General features: G+C 32.7%; 1 protein-coding gene across 1 annotated transcript; it reads left to right on the top strand.

The window, feature by feature from the left end:
• Positions 1 to 18,168: 18,168 nt before the first annotated feature.
• LOC135123008 (deoxycytidylate deaminase-like) lies at positions 18,169 to 19,376 on the top strand. The gene is made up of 4 exons (XM_064047504.1): positions 18,169 to 18,268; positions 18,320 to 18,552; positions 18,609 to 18,819; positions 19,202 to 19,376. The coding sequence occupies exons 1-4, from the start codon at positions 18,240 to 18,242 to the stop codon at positions 19,275 to 19,277; spliced, it is 549 nt and encodes a 182-aa protein (XP_063903574.1). The 5' UTR covers positions 18,169 to 18,239; the 3' UTR covers positions 19,278 to 19,376.
• Positions 19,377 to 19,618: the final 242 nt, after the last annotated feature.

The raw sequence follows: 19,618 nt of genomic DNA, 5'->3' as shown, positions 1-19,618 counted from the left end.
TTGTTAATTTTATGAGTTTTCAATTTTTACTCTTTCAATGGCTAGATTTTTCAATTTTTTACTTCTTCAATTTTTAATTTTGTACTTTTTCAATTATAGATTTTCCAGTGCCTCGATTTTTCATTTTCCCGAAACTTCAATTTTGGTTTGCAATTTTTGCAATCTTTCAAGTTTTGGATTTTCCAATTTTTCATTTGCTAATTTTTCATTTCGATTTTTTATTTGCTACATTTTTTCAATTTTTCGGTTTTTCAATGTCCTAATTATCTAATTTTTCTTTTTTTCGAATGTGAAACGTGAAATTTTTAAATTTTTCGATTTTTCAACTTTTAGATATTTTAATTTTTCGTTTGTTCATTTTAGATTTTTCAGTTTTCCTAATTTTCAATTTTTCGTGTATTCAATTTTTCATTTGCGATTTTTGAATTTTCATTTTTTTTGTTTCTCCAAATTTTCGATTTGCAATTTCATGAATTTTCAATTTTTATTCTCTCAATTTTTAGATTTTTCAATTCTTCATTTCTTCAATTTTTCGATTTACAATTTTTCTTTTCGATTTTTTATTTTCTTTATCTCTTCAATTTTTAGGTTTTTCAATTTGGTATTTTTAGTTACTCTACTTTTCAGTTTTTAGTTTCTTCAATTTTTAGTTTGCAATTTATTTTGTTTCCATTTTAAACATGTAGGTATTTGTTAATTATAATTTTCAAAATTTTTTACTTTTTCATTTTTACGAATTTTAGAATTTTTCCATTTTTAATTTTTTAATTTCTTAAGGTTTCATTTTTCATTTTTTGACCTTCACTGTTACAATTATTATTCTTTACAATTTTGACGATTTTCGAATTTTTTTATGCGATTCGTTTTTTCTTGCTTGGAATTTTTCGATTCATTAATTTTTTTCGATTTTTAAGTTTCTCAATTTTTAATTTTTCATTGTTTCAATTTTTCGTTTCTACAGTTTTTCGATTTGCAATTTTTCGAATTTCCACTTTTCCGATTTTGCAATTTCTGATTTTTTCAGTTTTTCGATTTTCAACTTTTCGATTCAAAAAAATGGAAAAACTGGTAAATTGTAAAATTGAAAAATCAAAAATGATAAATCAAAAAATTATAAAATGAAAACATTGAAAACCCTAAAAATGGGTAATCCAAAACGAAAAATTGAAAAATCGAAAAATTAAAAATTGAGAAATTTATTAGAGATGTACCGACTGTAGGTCTGGCCGACTAGCCGACTAGCCGATTGTTCGGCCAGTAAAAGCCGACTAGTCGGCCGACTGTTCGGCTTTGCTAAAACCGGTTTATAAATGCGACAGACAGTATGTTTTTTTTTTCTATTTCTCTGACTACCTTAAAAATTTGTTTTATTTTGTGGGTATTGTTGGCCGAATAGTCGGCTTATCCGACCGGTCGACCACTAGTCGGTACATCCCTAAAATTTATAAATCGAAAAACTTCAAAATCGTAAAAACGTAATATGTATTGTAAAATCAAAATATTGAAAATAAAGAAATCGTATACTAATTAAGAAAACCAAAAATTGCAAAATCGAAAAATTTTAAAGATGGAAAATTGGGGAATGGAAAATCAAGCATTGACAATTTGAAGAAATAAATAACAGAAAAATATAAAATCAAAAAAAAACATTGAAAAAGTACAGGAAATGGAAAACTTGTGACATAAAATTGAGACAATGAAAATTACAAGTCAGAAAAATTAAATATAAAATCATATAATATCATTTAAAATAAATAACTGGGGAAACGAAAAATTGAAAACTCGAAAAATTAAAAACTGGGAAACTGAAAAATCCAAACATGAAAAATTGTAATACTGAAAAATTGCAAATCGAAAAATTGAAAAATTTTGAAGTTTTTGGAAAGGGATAAACGAATAAATTTTGATTAACGATTTACCATGCTTACGATAACTGATTTAAGTTTCAAAGTTAAATTGAAAAATGTTACACAATTTTGATTTTTTTTTTTTTGAAAAATCTGGATGTCTAGGGTGAATAAAAACAAATTTGCTATCGTATATTTTGGAGATGATGTGATATTCCTAATTTACATACAAAATTTGACAACAATCGGTCCAGTGGTTTTATAAATAAATAAATAAATAAATAAATTTTATTGACTAACAGAACAAAGTTCCAAAATAGACAATAGTTTAAAAAAAAAAAACAAAATATGAAATAAGATGTCCTTATAACTACAAACGTCTTAAATAATTGTTAAACATATGTTGTTTTGAAGATTATCTGTTTAATAAAAATCCAGACAAATAGACGGAACGGGAGACCTATTTTGTCGTACTCTAGAAATCATAAAAGGTCGAAAAAACACATGGGAAGTGAAAATCAAAAAAAGAATTAAAACAAAATGTTACGATATTAAAATAAACTCAGAAACATAGACTACTAAACCGGCGTCTGAGCACAAACCAGCTACAACCCTCAGTTCTACCCCAATTAATAAAGAAAAACACCGAACTTCCTTATCCCCATAAAACCCAATAAAAAAACCCGCGAAACCCAACTCCCGCAAAAGTTTCCACTATAATACAAATCCAAGCCTCCGTTAATTAACGTCTGTACAAGTATCCGATTACCCCGCCATCTTTAATTACGGTTTTATTTGTCGTCTCCTTTGAATCGCAGTATCGCCATCTTCAAACGCTGCTTCACTTCGCACACCTCTCACTAATTACACTAATGAGTCGCTCATCGAATAAGAAAAGCTTACCCCAGCTCTGAGGAACCCGCACACACACTCGCACACTATCCCCCGACGCCGGATCTCCCCAATCGCGTCTCCCGCCTCATTCTTTCGTGTATTCTGTTGGCGCGTAATTTGGTTTGTCGATGCACCCCGACGCTCGCAGAAAAAATAATGCGCAAATTACATACAAACCATTTGCATAAATTGGGACCGAGGCAGGAAGCTCATCTATGAACCAATTTCCGGACGGGGATGCCATTCGAAGGGCGAAAGGTTGGACATGGGGCGGTGGGAGGGAAGTCTTGACGTGTGACGCATTGATGTGCTGGAACAAGAGTTGTGTTTTTAGAGGGCAGGTTATACTTATAAAGAGAAAAACATCTTTCCAATCTTGGAGGTGCAAAAATACAGGGTTTAGTTTTTGATCCCAAATTTTAAGAGATTCATATTAATTAACCAGTGATGTTATCTGCCACTGCCTATTCTACACTCAACACAACAACAGGTATAGTGGTGCTTGTTATTATTGCCGGAAAAAAGGCCACTGGGGTAGAAACTCGAAGAAGTGACGGGAGACCTGTCAAAAATGCGAAGAAAACCATTGATGACAAGAAAATTGTTTCAACGAATGTGGCGCTATTAACTAGTTACAGGTAGAGTCAATAGATTTATTATTACTTTTAGAAAGTACGGCAAAATGCCTGTGCGCGAAGTTCGACAGGGAGGAACCTAATCTATGTGCTAGACAAAGATAGCGCGAGACTAGTAGTTTTCTTTATCAAATGTAAGAACTGTCAAAGAAAGTTTGCCGTTTACGATTTGAGGTTACGACATATTGGTACCGCGTCAATTCGTCGCGCGACAATTGATCGCAAACAACTGATCGCAAGGTCAATTGGTCGCAACGACAACTGGTCGCAGTTACAATACATCGCAAGTACAACTGGTCGCATGCGACAATTGATCGCAGGCGAAAAAGGATAGCGTTTATAGAAAAAATAAGTAATTGTTATGAATGAGGAAAATAAAATAAAGTACTATATTCTCAAAAATTTCATTATTTCTAAAAAAGTGTCAAAATAATAATAATATTAATAATGTTTATTAGTACATATAACAAAAGTCGTTGTACAAGTCACAAATTCAATACAAGACACATTACATACATATGGATTTTTATAACTTTAAAATCAAGTCAAAACATTGGATGGGGGCACAATTACTGAGGTAACACTGAAGAATTCATAATAATTGTAAAATGCATTTTTGATGAGATAATCTGATATTTGTCTCTTAAATTGCTTTATACCAAGATTTTGAGTACTTTCTGATAATTTATTGTAAAATTTGACAGAGTAATAATTGAATGACTGGTTTCTTTTTAACCTTACAAAATTTGGAAGAAGTGTAGCGTTGTGACGTGTATTATACGAGTGAATATCTTTGTGTTTCATATGATTATTGATGTTAAGTTTAAGATGTAGCAGTGAATTTAATATATATATATATATTGACGGTAGGGTTAATATTCTTAAAGATGTAAAATATGAGCGGCAATCATCCCTATAACCTATGCCAGCAAGAATTCTTATTGCTCTTCTTTGGAGCCTAAATATGCGATTACAGATGCTGGCATGACCCCATGTTAGGATACAGTATTTTAGATGTGATTCACATAAGGCAAAATATGCTGTTCTGAGTACTTGATATGATACTTTATTTTTAAGACTCCTTAACACAAATAAGTTTTTGTTAATTCTATTGGCCAGCTCGTCGCCGTGAACTTTCCAGGTTAGTTTTGCATCCAAATGTATCCCAAGGATTTGTGCTGAAGTGGTGAAATCGGGTGGAACATTGCTATTTTTTAAAGAAAATAACATAGTGGTAGTTTTATTTGCGTTCAAGCTGAGGTCGTTTTGTCTGAACCAACCCTCAGCCCTCGATTGCGTCTCCTCTCTTTTGATGCAGATAGTCTCCGTCGATGTTGCTTGGTTTATTAGGGTTGTATCGTCTGCATACAAGATAATTTTTGAGTCTATACTAGAAGATAGGTCGTTAATAAAAATAATTAATAAGAGGGGCCCCAGGATGGACCCTTGTGGCACACCTTTTCTGACAGGAAGACAATCGGATAATTGTTCCTTATATTTGACAACCTGGTGTCTATCTTCCAGATATGATCTAATAAGTTGAATGCTAGACGGTACCAAGTTATAGGCTGTCAGTTTTTTGACGAGAAGTTTATGCGAGACGCAGCCGAAGGCTTTGGACAGGTCCAGAAAAGACGCAAGTGCAATTTTACGATCTTCAAAGCACTGAGATATAAAATTAACTAACTCCTGAACAGCATTACCATGGAACGGTTTCTCCTAAAACCATATTGTGAGTCAGAAAGTAAAGCATGTGATTCAAGATAAGTACAAAGTTCTTCAACTAGAATTTTCTCTAATATTTTGCCAAATATGGGAAGTAATGAGATAGGTCGATAGTTAGATGGATTATTAGTATCACCCTTTTTGTATACTGGTACAGTGACCGCTGTTTTAAGACATTTGGGAAAGACGCAATATTTTATGCAAAAGTTAATAAGTTTTGCAAGTGGAGGTATCAGCAAGTCCTTTATACTTTTGACAATTTTCACATTAAGATTAAAGATATCAGAAGAATTACTATTTTTCAGGTTATCTATAGCTTCTCTCACTTTTATGTGTGACACTTCTTTAAAACTGAAACTAGGGCTATAAATTAATCAAGGAGTGAGTAGACTTACTTGCTATCTCACAGAGTTCAATATCACAGTCATTATTGCTTTGCGCTCCCAATTTTGAAATTTCATTTATAAAATAGTTGTTAAAATCGTCACAGGTCATATCACAGCTTAATTTTTGACTATTAACACTTTTATTGCGAGTTTCGTTGATAATTTTCCACATAGCCTTGACTTTATTACTTGCAGTAGAGATGAATTTTTCATTACAAAGCATTTTCTTTTCATTTATTTTGTCACGATATACTTTCCTAAACGAGTTTTTTGCTGACTTGGTTTGTTCACTCCCAATTAGATTATTTATTTCACATAAATGTTGTAATGTTTCCCGCATTTGAATTAATTCACTATCAAACCACTTTACAGTTTTGTTGTTGATAGGTTGACGCTTGACTACTTTTAGAGAGAAGGCTTGCCCTACATGACCTTCTATTAGATTAAAAATTTTGTGAACAAGTCGTCAACTGAATTATTACTGCATAGCTTAATGAAGTCCCAGTTGATATTGGACACCGACTCGTACAATTTGAATTTACCAACAGCAGTAATTGGCCTATGTTTAATAAGCTGTGTTTTTTGTTTGTTTTTAGTAGACGAAATTAACACTTTAATTTTGATGCCTCTATGATCTGATAGGTGTAAATTCCATGGACTAATTTGAAAAAGTGCGTGATCTAGATTTGTAAAAACGTTATCCAGACAGTTGTTATTTCTAGTTGGAAATTCGACTAAGTGAAAAAGCCCATAAGTTCTCATAAAATCTAATAAGCAGTCTTTTAAGAGGTCTTCTTTGTCAAATTTTACATTAAAGTCACCAGTCAATATTATGTTGTTCTTTAATGTGTTAATTATACCAAAAACTTTTTCTAAAGTACTCAAAAATTTGTTCAGATCTCCAGAGGGTGATCTATAGACATTTATCACATAAATTTCTAGGTTATTCATATAAATTCCAGATATCTCACCATGTTTCTCAATTGAGAGTTGTTGGAGATTTTGGAGACGAGTGCAAGAAACCTCAGCGTTCCTCATAATCATTGTGCCCCCATGTTTCGTTGAGTTTCTGGAAAAATAAGACTCAGTTACAAAATTATTGACACGTATTTGGTCAGCTTCTACTGCCATCAACCAATGTTCACAAAGGGTAAGGAGGGAGAAGTCATCGTCTGCTACTGCTGCCTCAAATTCCGCTAGTTTTGCCCTCAGTGATTGGATGTTGATTGACAGAATGTTCAAATAGCCTTCTACCTCTAAGGCAACGCGGTCTTCTTTAGTATCCGATGAAAAAAACGATTGACACAGCTGCCACGAGGCCAGGTTTCAGGTTTCATAGCTACGTCTTGGTCTTTATGATCAATGGTCACTTTGAAGCTTGAATATAGGTCCGGATATCTTGACTGCAGCTTTTCAACTCCGAAAGTGCATATATTTGACATGCAGAGGTGATCTTCGATATCCTTTGTAGTCGTTGAAGGATTTAGTCGATACACGTGGATGAAGCTTCTTCGTGGGACTGCTTTGGGGGTACTATTATCCACCGAGCATCCAATTATCGGTTTGTTGGATTCTCTGCGATGTCTTTTTTTGCTTTTGACTTTATTCCAGTTATCGTCTTCATTCTGCAGTGTCTTATTATTGTTCAGGTTTTCGTTATCGTCCTGAACTGGCTCCTGGAGTTCGCTCTAACCACGAAATGTCTTCTTTACATTCTTATCTTTATCTCCTTGATTTGGTGTTTTGGCTTGATTAGATGGCGAGTCTTGCGTTTTTTTCTGTTGTTTATCGTTGGTGTTTTTGAGCGGAAGCAGCTTACTGTTTTTGACAATTTCATTAATTTCTTGTGATGTCGTTTCTGGATTATGATTATTGGAAATTCCTTCCTCCTGCTTAATTATGATGTTATTTAGCAAGGTTATTTGCTTGAGGAGTATGTCCAAGTTGGCACATAAACTTTTTATGTGCAAGTCTTTCTCCTTCAGCAGTTTTTTTAGATACTTATTTTCTACCTTTGCAGAACTAAATTGAAGCAGCAACTTCTTCTTGGGCGATGCTGTTGGTCATTTTCTTCTCTGGCAATGGCGTCGGAGTCACCTTGGAACCACAGCACATAACCTCACCAGGAGCACTTTCCACAATATCTTTAAGATATTTAATGCACCCTGGATGAAAAACTGCATTACACTGTACACATTTTGGGCCTTGCGTTGGAATGTTGTCACATTTTTTGCACATTTTTGTAGCGTTCGAGTTACTTTTGAGCTGCCCCGTCACGGTCGCCATCTTGTTTATTTTTAAATAAATACGAGTTCCAAAAAAGAGTAACTATTAGGCACATTTCCGACTAAACCGAAGTGCAAAAAAGTGAAAACATTGTAAAATAATTTTTTTAATGCTGACACATATTTCGTCGGTATGCTACTGTAATGTTCATTTGGATTATTCGTCTTATTAATTAGACACTCAAGTAAGTGATTCATGCTTTTTTCTCACAAGTTTAAAGTTTGTCAATTAAACGAGTTAAAAATAGCTTTCATAACGTGTTACACACGTAATTTTTTTTAAATAGAAAATGGTTTTAAAATTATTACAACTGTCAAATTAAAAATTTATAAATTTATTATAATCAATGAAATCGTGAAAAAACTCTCGTTACAGTTTTAAGTGAAAAAGTATTATTTTCATTACGTTTGATATTTCAAAAATTAAATATATATATTTTTTAATAAATTTGGTGCAAAGAAATTTGAATTTATATATTAACAATTAATCTTGGAGTTTACTGCATTCTTTACAGACAATTTTTTGGTCACTACAAATTAGTTCTGGATTATCTTAAAGATAAAACCAAAGATGTTTTTCATTCAGAACTTTTTTGAACGCTCACACTGTTAATGAGGCGCTTGTAGATACGAAAGACTGAATAATTTATCTCATTCCCTTTGCTAAGTACCTACATACCAATCTCCAGTTTTACGCCATTTGTGTAAACAAGATCGTAAAAAGATTAGTTTTGACCATGGAGCAAAGAATATACTCATACTAGAGGAAGTGCCAGACTTAAAATGATGGTTTCGAGCCAAACCGGTAAAGTGTCTAAACAGTACCCCTCATTACCCAGATAAGACTGCCGATGACAGTGACGTCCTGTTTTTTTTTTTGAAGCGGTTTATGGAATAAAAATTGTTGAATAAAACAACGCACATAACAGATTTATATTATCTATTAATTAATCTTATTTAAAATATTTAAATCAATCAATACATCACGAGTAACAAGTAATACAAACAGTGAATACCGTTAAAAAGTAGAAACAACCAGGATGACGACGCCACTGAGTAGTGGTTATTCGCAATGGCGTGACTAATTTTTAGCTTGAGAAATTTAAAAAGTTTATTGAGGGACATTTCACTCGGAAGGCTGCGGAACCACCATGGACACTCGCGTAACCTCCTTTTCCAGAATTGTCAAAATGACATTACCAAACTCAAAGCAATCATGGATTAAGCATTTCATTTTAAATTCAGTTAGTATCAAGTGGTGCACGGTATTCGTATTTTGGGTTGCGTAAAAATAATTTTCAGAAGTAATTTTCTCGTGACTAACCCTGTATATGTATCTTTTACACCCACATATGGTACAACTGAATTTTTCTTCAGTACTATACTAGTCACATAATAATAATTAAAAAGTAAGTTTTTAGTTGCATAAGTACCTACATTTCTTAGATTTTCCGGTAACACAAAATTATTCTTGACGCTCTAACAGAAGTTTTTGCAATATATATTTACAATACACGTAAACCTTTCTCAAACCCAATAAAAGATCCGTTGTAATTTACAAGGGATTAAAATAAGTATTATATCCGTCCAGTGGAATTTACATTCGCTGCATATAGATACTCTAGATGTACTATTAGTTCATAATTTTTATTGTTTGGTGATATGTATAAAGGCAAGAATAGACAATAGAGGGAATTCTGTATCAAAATGTGTTAAAATTTAAAGGTTGTTAAAAATATGACTTTTTAAATAATTGTATAATAAATCTAGTTAAGAACAATAAACACTTTTTTATGTTGAGTACTTCTTATAATGAAGCTAGTTCCTATAATATAATAGGTAAAATAAGCAACGACATAAATAGTAACAATCTCTTAAAAAAAATAACCAAAATGACAATTTATTAATAAAAAATCGTATGTAACAAGGTGTTTACGCTCGTATTTTTTAATTTTTAAAGTGCAACTACAAACTTCGTTACTTATCTATATTCAAATTGTTTTTAATTGGATATTTACACCTTACCTGATTGCTAAATTTATTGCAACGTAAAATTCAGAATACAAAATATTTAGTTTTAATAAAAGAAAATACTTCCCGATAAATTTTACCTTGCGATCAATTGACGCTGCGATAAATTTACGTGCGATCAATTGTCGCTGCGATCAATTGTCGCCGCGATTAATTGTCGCGTGCGACCAATTGTGCTACGACGAGTTGTTTGCGATCAATTGTCGCGCGATCAGTTGTTTGCGACCAGTTGTCGTAGAATCAGTTTGACCTTGCCAGGCCCGACAGAAATCCGCTGTCTAATGATAATTATGAAGATAGATGTCCTTCGGCTGTTTATATAAAATATTTGTCTAAATACATATGATTATCTATCTAAATTGAATCTTCTCTTTCTTTAATTTTTGTTTGTCGTCATCTTCCCTATCCTTTCCCTTGCCTTGTGCACCTCTTTCATCCATTTCATTCATCTTCCATTTTCTTTTAAAACTTGCTGCATGCATATGCTGCATATTCTCTGTTCTACTTCCAACCAAAACTTGTTTTCTCTTTCTTCGTTCCCGCAACTAAACCTCGCAATCACCATTCTTTCTTTTCCATTCGTTCTGTCAAGATACGCCGTTAATCGGTTATCAATACCAGTTCTTTGTACTCCGAGTTATACATTGGTTCTTTTATCCTCTCTCTCCATTCTTGTCTATAATTTCTGGAACATGACCATTCCTTCTCCTCTCACCATTTCGGTCTACATATCCACATAATCGTACCTAACTCTCATAGTACTTATCTCCCAAAAAATTTGTGTCAGTTTCTTTTATTGATTAAATCAGGAATGGCTGACTCCAATTTCCCGAAAATTTTGGAATACAATAATGGGAATGGGGATAAAATTGTTGCACACGAATCCGTACGTATACAATTGATCATAAAGTGACAGCATTATCAGCAAATTTTATGAGTTGTTAGGTAACTAAGTACTATAAGTACAATATTCTTTGAAATGCGTTACACTCCACAAATAATCGATTGTTAAAAACCTACATTTTGTGTGTCGTTTCCGATTACCACAGTTCTATAATTATTAATTGGTTATCAATTTTTTTACCGAAAAATTTTGTGTTTTTCATAAATTTGTCGGTTGTTCAAATCTGTCTTCTTTCAGTTTTAAATTTAACAAATTTCTCTGTTTTCTCGACATTGCTGACATAAATTTGTCAAGAAACTTCAAATTTGAAGATTTTTTACCACCAACTTGGCTCCAAACCAGTTTTATTACTTTTATTTGGTGCCAACCTATTCAAAAGATGGTATTTTTTTAATTTTTGAACAAATATTTAATGTTTAATATTTATCTAATCTTTTATTACGAAATTAAGTCTTGGGTTTTCACTATATTGCGTTATTTTACTATCGTGTTATTCCCCAACTGAAAGCTGTTTATATCTTATCTCAAATTCCGAGAACCACTTTAGAGTTGGATTACAAAACTTTTATCTCCTGCATTTGGAAATGTTAGTGAAAAAAAAACAAATTGTTTTCATTCTTGTAAAGAAATTTTTACGTCCCGAACATAAGCTAAAATAGTATTGCAAAGGAGTCCATCGAGCTACTTTCATATTTTCCGATATTTCATGACCCCTACAGTAGGAAAAAATACGTCTCTGTTGTCCGCCTACCGTCTATCTGTCTGTCTGTCGGTCCGTCCGTTCGTCCGTGAGGCAGTAAGGGCACGTTCCTTGATACTTTATTAATCAGTAGAAATAGAAAAAAATTCAAAGACCAAAATTATACGGTTGTACTATATTCTAAAATTCAGAAGAGTACACGGGTCATAGTTTTAGGCGTTCGAGTGCAACTCTACTAGCAGGTCCCCATAAAATTAAGCCATATAACAATAAACTTTCAAAATTTTAATAGTAAAAGGTGATTACGGTCTCGTGGTTGCAAGATAGTTTGAACTTACGTTCTGATATACAACTTTATTCAATCTTAGAGCCAAGTTTTCTATGTGATCTTGCCACAATAGCTTGTTGTCCACATTAAGTCCTAATAATCTCACAGAATTTGTGACAACTTTATTATCTGTGGTGAATCGCAAATGTTGTGTCTTATTGTCATTCACAATTAACTTATTTAAATAAGTTATTTGTTGAGAAGCAGCTTTTGACCGACTCTGAACTAACTTTTTCTGCATCCGCAAGATAGATGTCAGATTTTGCAACATCTAAAACCGTTGTATCGTCTGCAAATAAAACTTTGATAGATCATTGATATAAATTAGGACGAGGATCGGCCCCAAAATTGAACCTTGGGGGATACCTTTTACAATCACTTGGCTGCCAGAAGCTTGATTGTTTATTGCAACTATTTGAAAGCTATCTCGCAGATTTAAAAAAATTCATTTGTATTAATAATAATAATAATAATAATAATTTTAATTCCAACAGACTAACGTCTATGGTGGAAACACACAGAGTTACATTAGTAGGTACATACTTGTAAACATTAATACAGAAAAAAAAAAAAAAACTAACAAATTTCAACTTAAAACTAACAGGTTCTTAAAGTGAACAGAGGAAAAAATATGATATGATACGTTTACTTACATTGTGGTTTAAATATACATAAATATATACGCTTAATTAAAAATTTTTACAAACAATTAAAAATTTCTACAAACAGTTAATAGCTTTAATTTAAGTCTTGGATTATAAAAATTGTCAAAAAATACGTCTACTCCATGAGGTATTATACAATTAGACAGTCTTAAACATCTGATTAGTGGACTGTTAAAATGGTGATAAGTACATGGTACTTTGTAATAAAATGTTGTTGGAGTGCGACAGTTTACACGTGGACAAACAAACTTTATACTCTCTAATATAGATGTACAAGATATGTTACCGTTTATCAGTTTTTGCATAAAAGATATACATGCCATATTCCTACGACTTTGAAGTGAGGATTCACCTATAATATCAAATAGCGCTCTTGAATCACAGTGCTGAGGCGGATAAGTACCATACATTTTAAAATAGATGAATTTAGCAATTTTTCGTAATACATTTTCAACGAGGTTAATATAAACTTGATAATAAGGCATCCAAATTATGCAACAATATTCAAGTTTGCTTCTCACTAAAGTATAAAACAATATTTTAATACTAAATACATCTTTAAAATCTGTTCCATTTCTTATAATAAACCCTACCGTTCTTAGAGAGCTATTAACCATTTGTTCGATATGTGGGACGAAAGACAAAGTAGAATCAATTATGACTCCTAAATCTCTGTATGCATTACACTTTTGTAACAGTACACCATTGATATTATAATAAAAGTTAATTTTATCTATCTTTCTCGTGCAACTCATGATTTTGCATTTGTCTTTATTAATTTCTAGTTTATTAATACAACTCCAAGTAATAAAATTATCTAAATTGCCCTGCAGCTTTAAGCAATCATTATTAGATCTTATGATGTTAACTATCTTTAAGTCGTCTGCGTATATGAAACATTTGCAGTTAAGATGTTTTACAACATCATTGAAGAAAATTACAAACAGCAAAGGACCTAAGTTAGAGCCTTGAACAACCCCACTATTTACAATAAACTCAAAAGACTTAAATCCACCGTACTCGACAAACTGCCTTCTTCCCATAATCATTGATTTTAATAAGAGCAATATATTATCACAAAATCCATACATTTCAAGTTTTTTAAACAGAACACAATGGTTTACACGATCAAACGCTTTCGTCAAATCCGTGTATAGCACATCTACCTGCAAACCATCATCTAAAGCAGTAGACACAAACTGAGTAAATTCATATAGATTTGTGACAGTCGATCTTCCTTTGACAAAACCATGTTGTTCTGGTACTATATAGTTTATAACATGAGAATATATATTGTTGGATAAGATACATTCAAATAGTTTTGCAAAGTTTGATAATAGTGCTATGGGCCTAAAGTTTTGGATATTTGACTTATCTCCTGCTTTAAAAACAGGATATATTTTTGATAATTTCCACATGAACGGATATTTGCACGATTTTAACACTAAATTAAAAATATAACATAGTGGAACTAATAAACAACGGATACAGTCTACAACAAAAAACGCAGGTACATTGTCAGGACCAGATACTAAGTTGGGTTTAAGTTTCATCACAGCTTTTAAGATGTCAGCATCATTGATAGAGAAAGAATGTAGCACAGCACTGATATCACAGATGTTTTCCAGTTTAAGAGACGTGCAATTATCATTACCACAAATATCACAAGCATTAAGATTATTATCACAGCTATTATTTATATCACAGGCAAATACACTATTATCACAGTAAACACTCGCAAAATTAGTCGCAAAAGCGTTGACAATATCCTCGGGAGTTGACACAATACTATCACCAAAAGACAATTCTGCTGGTATTGTAGGCGATTTTCGTTTGGCTTTTACAAAGGACCAAAACTTTTTAGCATCATGTTTGATGGAGTTTTCGCTGGTTTCAACAAATCTTATATATTCCGTGCGGCTTTGCCTTCTTATTTCCTTCCTAAGAATTTTGACTTTGTCTAAATGTAGTAAATTTTTCGTTTTACGGTATAAATTCCACTGCTTTCTTTTTTCTGTTACTTTATTAATAATAGAACTTGTAAACCATATGGGGTACTTGGCACGTTTAGAGTTATAGGCTGTTGTGGGTACATATTGATCAAATAAATTGTATATTACTGAATAAAAATAGTCAGTTGCAGTATCTACTTCTTTAATGTTTTCAAGCTGTGACCAATTAACTGATGTTAGCGCTGCATACAAGTCCGGCAGGTTGGCTTTATAAAAATTAAATTTTACTGCATCTGAACTTTGATGGAAATTGATAGCTTCATAGGAAATGTATGATATAGACACATCTAGCGATGGGTGATGTAAGTCCTCTGGTACTAATGGAAGTTGACTTGATTTACAATTAACACTGAAGTGATCAGTTGACAATACCACATCTAGTATCTTGTTGTTCAAGGAAATAAAATTAGCATAAGTATTGAACAAATGTGTTGTACTATTTTTACTCATACATTCAGTGAGTTCTGAGATGTTCAGATCCCCCAAAATAAGTGAAGGGTTCGAAAAATCTATCTTATTCTCTAAAACTTCAAATATTTGAACATAATTCGCAACTGAATGTGAAGGTGGAATATAAATGGCTACAATAGTTATCATAGTGGCCTTAATGCAAATTCTGGCAGCAGTTATTTCAATTTGAGGTATGGGAGATGTTATATCTAATTTTTGAGCTGGGTATTTATCACTTACTGCGATTAGGACACCTCCTCCCCTTCCACATCTTCTATCATTCCTAAAGACATTAAAAGTGCTTGGAAATAATTCAGAACTTAGAACATTGCTATTTAGCCAGGTTTCAGTTAGAACTATAATGTCGTCATCAGATGCACATATATTAGTATAAAAACCACTTACTTTCGTATTTAAACCCCTCACATTTTGGTAAAAAACGTTAAAATTATAATTTGATTTTTGTAGGATGTTGTTGGTAGTCTGTTGGATTTCTACGAGTTTTTTTTCTCCACCTTTTGGATCTTTGGTATTCCATTTGAATATTTTAAAATTATATCATCTTCACCCTGTTCTCTGCGATTTTTAAACTCAGTCCTTATCATATAACATTGATTCTGCTGACGTCTAGTTAAATCTCTGTTGAGATACAATTTTTCTTTGCGGATATACTTTCGTAATGTTTCTGTTGCATATTGAGGATTCTCAAATGATATTCTAAGAGGACGAATTTTTTCATTGTTATACTTTCCTAACCGACAACACGACATAATTTTAATTTTTTCATGTTCACCAGAGAATATGGTTTGACCAGCTCGGGATGTATCATTCTCATTACGTTTGACATCAGTCTCTTCATCCGATTCAGATAAATTAAAAAGAATTAAATTGTAAGCCCTCCGATTTCTTTCCTCGACCTCTGTGATTAGTTCTTCAGCGGATAAGTTGTCATTATCAGAACGAGCGACATTTCCTTGGTTGTTTTTCATTACCTCCAGTTCAGATTTTAGCACATCCAATTCACTTTTTAATTTATTAATTGTTGCTACAATGTCACACTTATCACAGTAGTAGTGGATTTTTCTCGAATTTGATCGAATGCACTCAATTTCCATTCTACTTAAACCAGAACAGTCAGTGTGGACCAGTTTTCGACATATATCGCATGTTACGCAATCATTGTTTCTTCCCTTTTTTCCACAGTAAGTACAGTTGGACATTTTGTACAGATTATACACAAACTTACGATTATTTGAATAATTACAACGAGTGTCGCAATAAAAGTAACGACGACAAAAATAAGCACAAATTACACAATCGAACGCTATCGAGAGGTCGAAAAACGTTGCAGACTCAGAAAGTTTATTGTCAAAGCAGTCAAAAACATTTTCTACAAAATCCAATAGGATAGAATAATATTTTTATTTTTCCTGAATCCAAATTGTGATTTTGAAAAAAAGTTGTTTAGTTAACTAATTTTACTTTAATAATTTGTTCAAAATTTTTCGAAATCACAAGAAGAACAGAGATGGGGCGATAGTTATTTAGATCTTGTTTGTCGCCCTTTTTAAAAATGGGTATAATTTTGGCTTTTTTAAGAACAACAGGAAATGTTCCATGCCTAATACATAAATTTGGCTATTGATTTTGCTATGATATTTTTAACATATTTGATAACCTCAGCTAATAATATTGATACGTTGAACGGGTGTTTAAAATCGACATGGGTAAAACTCAACAATTTATTTTTTCTTAATAACTCGAATTTACACGACTGATTAATCCTAGTTCCCGGCGCTGGCCTCTATTTAAACCTATACGTTCCTCTCGATGGATCGAGAACGCCGCTTCGAGGTTTTTCTGGGTTGTCCATCGCGACTTCCCATAGGCGTCGTACCGGGGCGGCGTATGGGTTTCTTTCGTAACAATATCGACAAGAAATTTATTAAAGGATTTAGAGACGGAAGTGCGTCCCTTATATTGTTTCCCAGTTGTAATTATTATCAACGTATTCACTATTTACTGACTTTTTTGCAAACAGTAATTCCCTTCTACGTTGGGTTTTCAAAAGTTTAAAAACATTTTCAACGTCAGAAGACGTATCATATTGTCTAACAATATCTAAAGCCTGCAAATTGTTTTTCACTTTGACTCTACATGTTTTTTTTTTAATAATGGACTGATGAAAATGTTTGTAAAATTGATTTAATATAACATTATAAAAAGAGTTTAAGGCTTTAAATGGGCAACTCATGATGTACAGATCTTGAAAGTCGTGAGATAAGAGGTTGTTGTAAAATAGTTCAAGTTTACTTGAAGTTATCGGCCTTGCAGTAAAAAAAGTAAAGTTATTTGAATTTTTACAATTTGAGTTATTAAATTTCATGAAAATGCCAGAATGGTTAGAAAAGAGTGGATTTACAGTTTCCACACAATAGTCAACGCTTAGTTTGGTTACAATGTTATCAATACTTAAACTTTTGGCCGAGGCACGGGTGGGTGTCCATGCTGTGATTCCGAAATTGAAAGAATTTAATAAGTCAACAGAACAGCAAAATTATCTATAGAAAATTGTAGTCCTTATTAATTCTGGGCAGGTAAAAGGCCTCGCACGAAACACTTGAGACTAGAACTCTACGTACTACGCTCACATTAAAAAAAAATTAAAAGTGAAGGATCAAGGTTTACTATTCTCCACGCGGGTTGTTCAATGGGGCCCTTAGATGGTTGTAACAATTTTTTAAATTAAAAAAATAACGATACAGACTATCATAAAACGATGGACGGGACAATTTTTCAAAATTGGGTGGTTAATCAGCTCATTCCGGCTTTGGCAAAGTTGAACCAAAAATGTGTGGTGGTTTTAGACAATGTACCGTATCATTCGGTTCAGTTGGATAAACCACCCACTTTTTCTAGTAAAAAATGTGAAATGCAGGAATGGCTCTTTACACATCGTGTTGAATTTGACAACAAATTTTCGAAGAAACAGTTGTGAGATTTAATTAAATCCTTCAGAAACAATAGAAAAAAAGATATTTAATAGACGAGTGATGGTCATTGCTACTGAAAACTGAAAGTATCGGCAACAATGTTTATATTTCTGGCATATTTTTTAACCTTTAATTTAATAAAACATAACGAAAAAAGTTCAGGAAATGTGTATTCTTCTGCATCGAATACCAACAAACTCACTAGATTTTAATGGCCAACCCTACTACATAAAAATCGTGAACGGATAATAAGTGTGATTAGCTAATCCATTAATTTATCTAGTTATTACAATTTTTTGTGGAGTGGGCTACGATAAGGTCTGATAAATCTGTATAAATTCTATAGAAGCTATTTTTCCCAATATTTAATTTTCCCAAAGCCTCATGATGGCTAGCGAATCAGAAGAAGCTCGGTACGTAAACTTCCAAACTTATCCTTAAGAAAACCATTATTTCTGCTACAGGCCTGAATCAGCACTGCTAAGCTCCGATGAATGTTTCATGGCACATTGCTTGATAGTCGCTCAACAAAGTAAGGACCCAAACACTCAAGTAGGAGCTTGTGTTGTCGATGTTAAAGGGTCCATTTTGGGTTCGGGCTATAACAAGATGCCTAATGGGTGTGAGTCGCTTCCTTGGTCTAGGAACCACAAACACCGTGATCATGAAACAGTTTTGTACACGAAATATCCTTACGGTAGCTATCACTAACTTTTCGTAATTTAGAAAAGTATATCTCTACGTATTTAATAGTTTGTCATGCTGTACTAAATGCTATTATAAGCAGCAAAGGAGGTGTGGAAGGAGGCACTGTTTACACCACTCTGTTTCCTTGTTACGAGTGTGCAAAATTGATTATACAAAGTGGAATTAAAAAGGTGGTGTATTTTACTGACAGGTATGAGGAGGATACTGAGAGCCAAGGTGCTAGGAAATTGTTCGAGACGGCAGAAATTGACCACATGTAAGTATTGCACCGCCAGAAAATTCCACAAACATAATCTTATTGATAAATAACTACCACAATTTAAAAATTTATCTAATCGTATACATACGGTATTAATTCGGTTTTGATACATACGACAATAATAGGTAAATTTAAATAAACCGCACTATTTTCCTCCTTTGTAGCACAATCGTCAAGAGAAAAGTATTACTCAGTGTATATGTATTTATATACAACGTCTCACTCGCTATTCGAGCTCATACCAAATCGTAAACTTTGATGTCCACATTTTCCAGATTATTTACTTAAAAATAATTACAAAATCTTTAATTCTTACGAAATATTGTATTTTTCGTCGTACCAACTTTCATTTTACACGCTAATTACAATTTTCTTTTAGTGAGTTTAGTGGATTAAAGGATCTTGTCATTGATTTTACCAACCCCAGAACTCCTTTGAAATTTATGCGTGAATAACCAGCAGAGATGAAACGCAAGCACTAAAAAATTCTATCTTTAAATCCAATTTTTCAAGATTTAATCGTAATTTAGAACAAAAATATATCATTTCCAAGTTTTCCTAGTTTTATTTATATCATGTGTTCGTTATAATTAATACTATAATAGCGTCAATTTGACGAATGGCTAATTTCAAGTTGCCTCGACGTTTCACAGCTCCTAGAATATGTAAAAGTAGATCCCCTTACACCTAAACAGAACCTTGGCCACATGCCAACATTAATTTGATCAGCACCAAACAACATCGTCACCAAAGCTGAAAATTTAAAAATCGAAAATAAATACGGTTTGTTGAACCT

This window comes from Zophobas morio, unplaced genomic scaffold (assembly GCF_036711695.1).
Source record: "Zophobas morio isolate AGI-343-1 ecotype UQ-CSIRO unplaced genomic scaffold, CSIRO_AGI_Zmor_V1 ptg000006l, whole genome shotgun sequence".
NCBI classification, from domain to species: domain Eukaryota; kingdom Metazoa; phylum Arthropoda; class Insecta; order Coleoptera; family Tenebrionidae; genus Zophobas; species Zophobas morio.
The sequence above is the reverse complement of the archived record's forward strand: the minus strand, read 5'-3'. Positions and strand labels throughout refer to the sequence as shown.

Coding starts and splice junctions, on each gene's coding strand:
- LOC135123008 (XM_064047504.1), top strand. CDS start 18,240: ATGATGGCTAGCGAATCAGAAGAAGCTCG. Junction 18,553..18,608: donor GTACACGAAATATCCTTACG/GTAGCTATCACT, acceptor CGTATTTAATAG/TTTGTCATGCTGTACTAAAT. Junction 18,820..19,201: donor ACGGCAGAAATTGACCACAT/GTAAGTATTGCA, acceptor ATTTTCTTTTAG/TGAGTTTAGTGGATTAAAGG.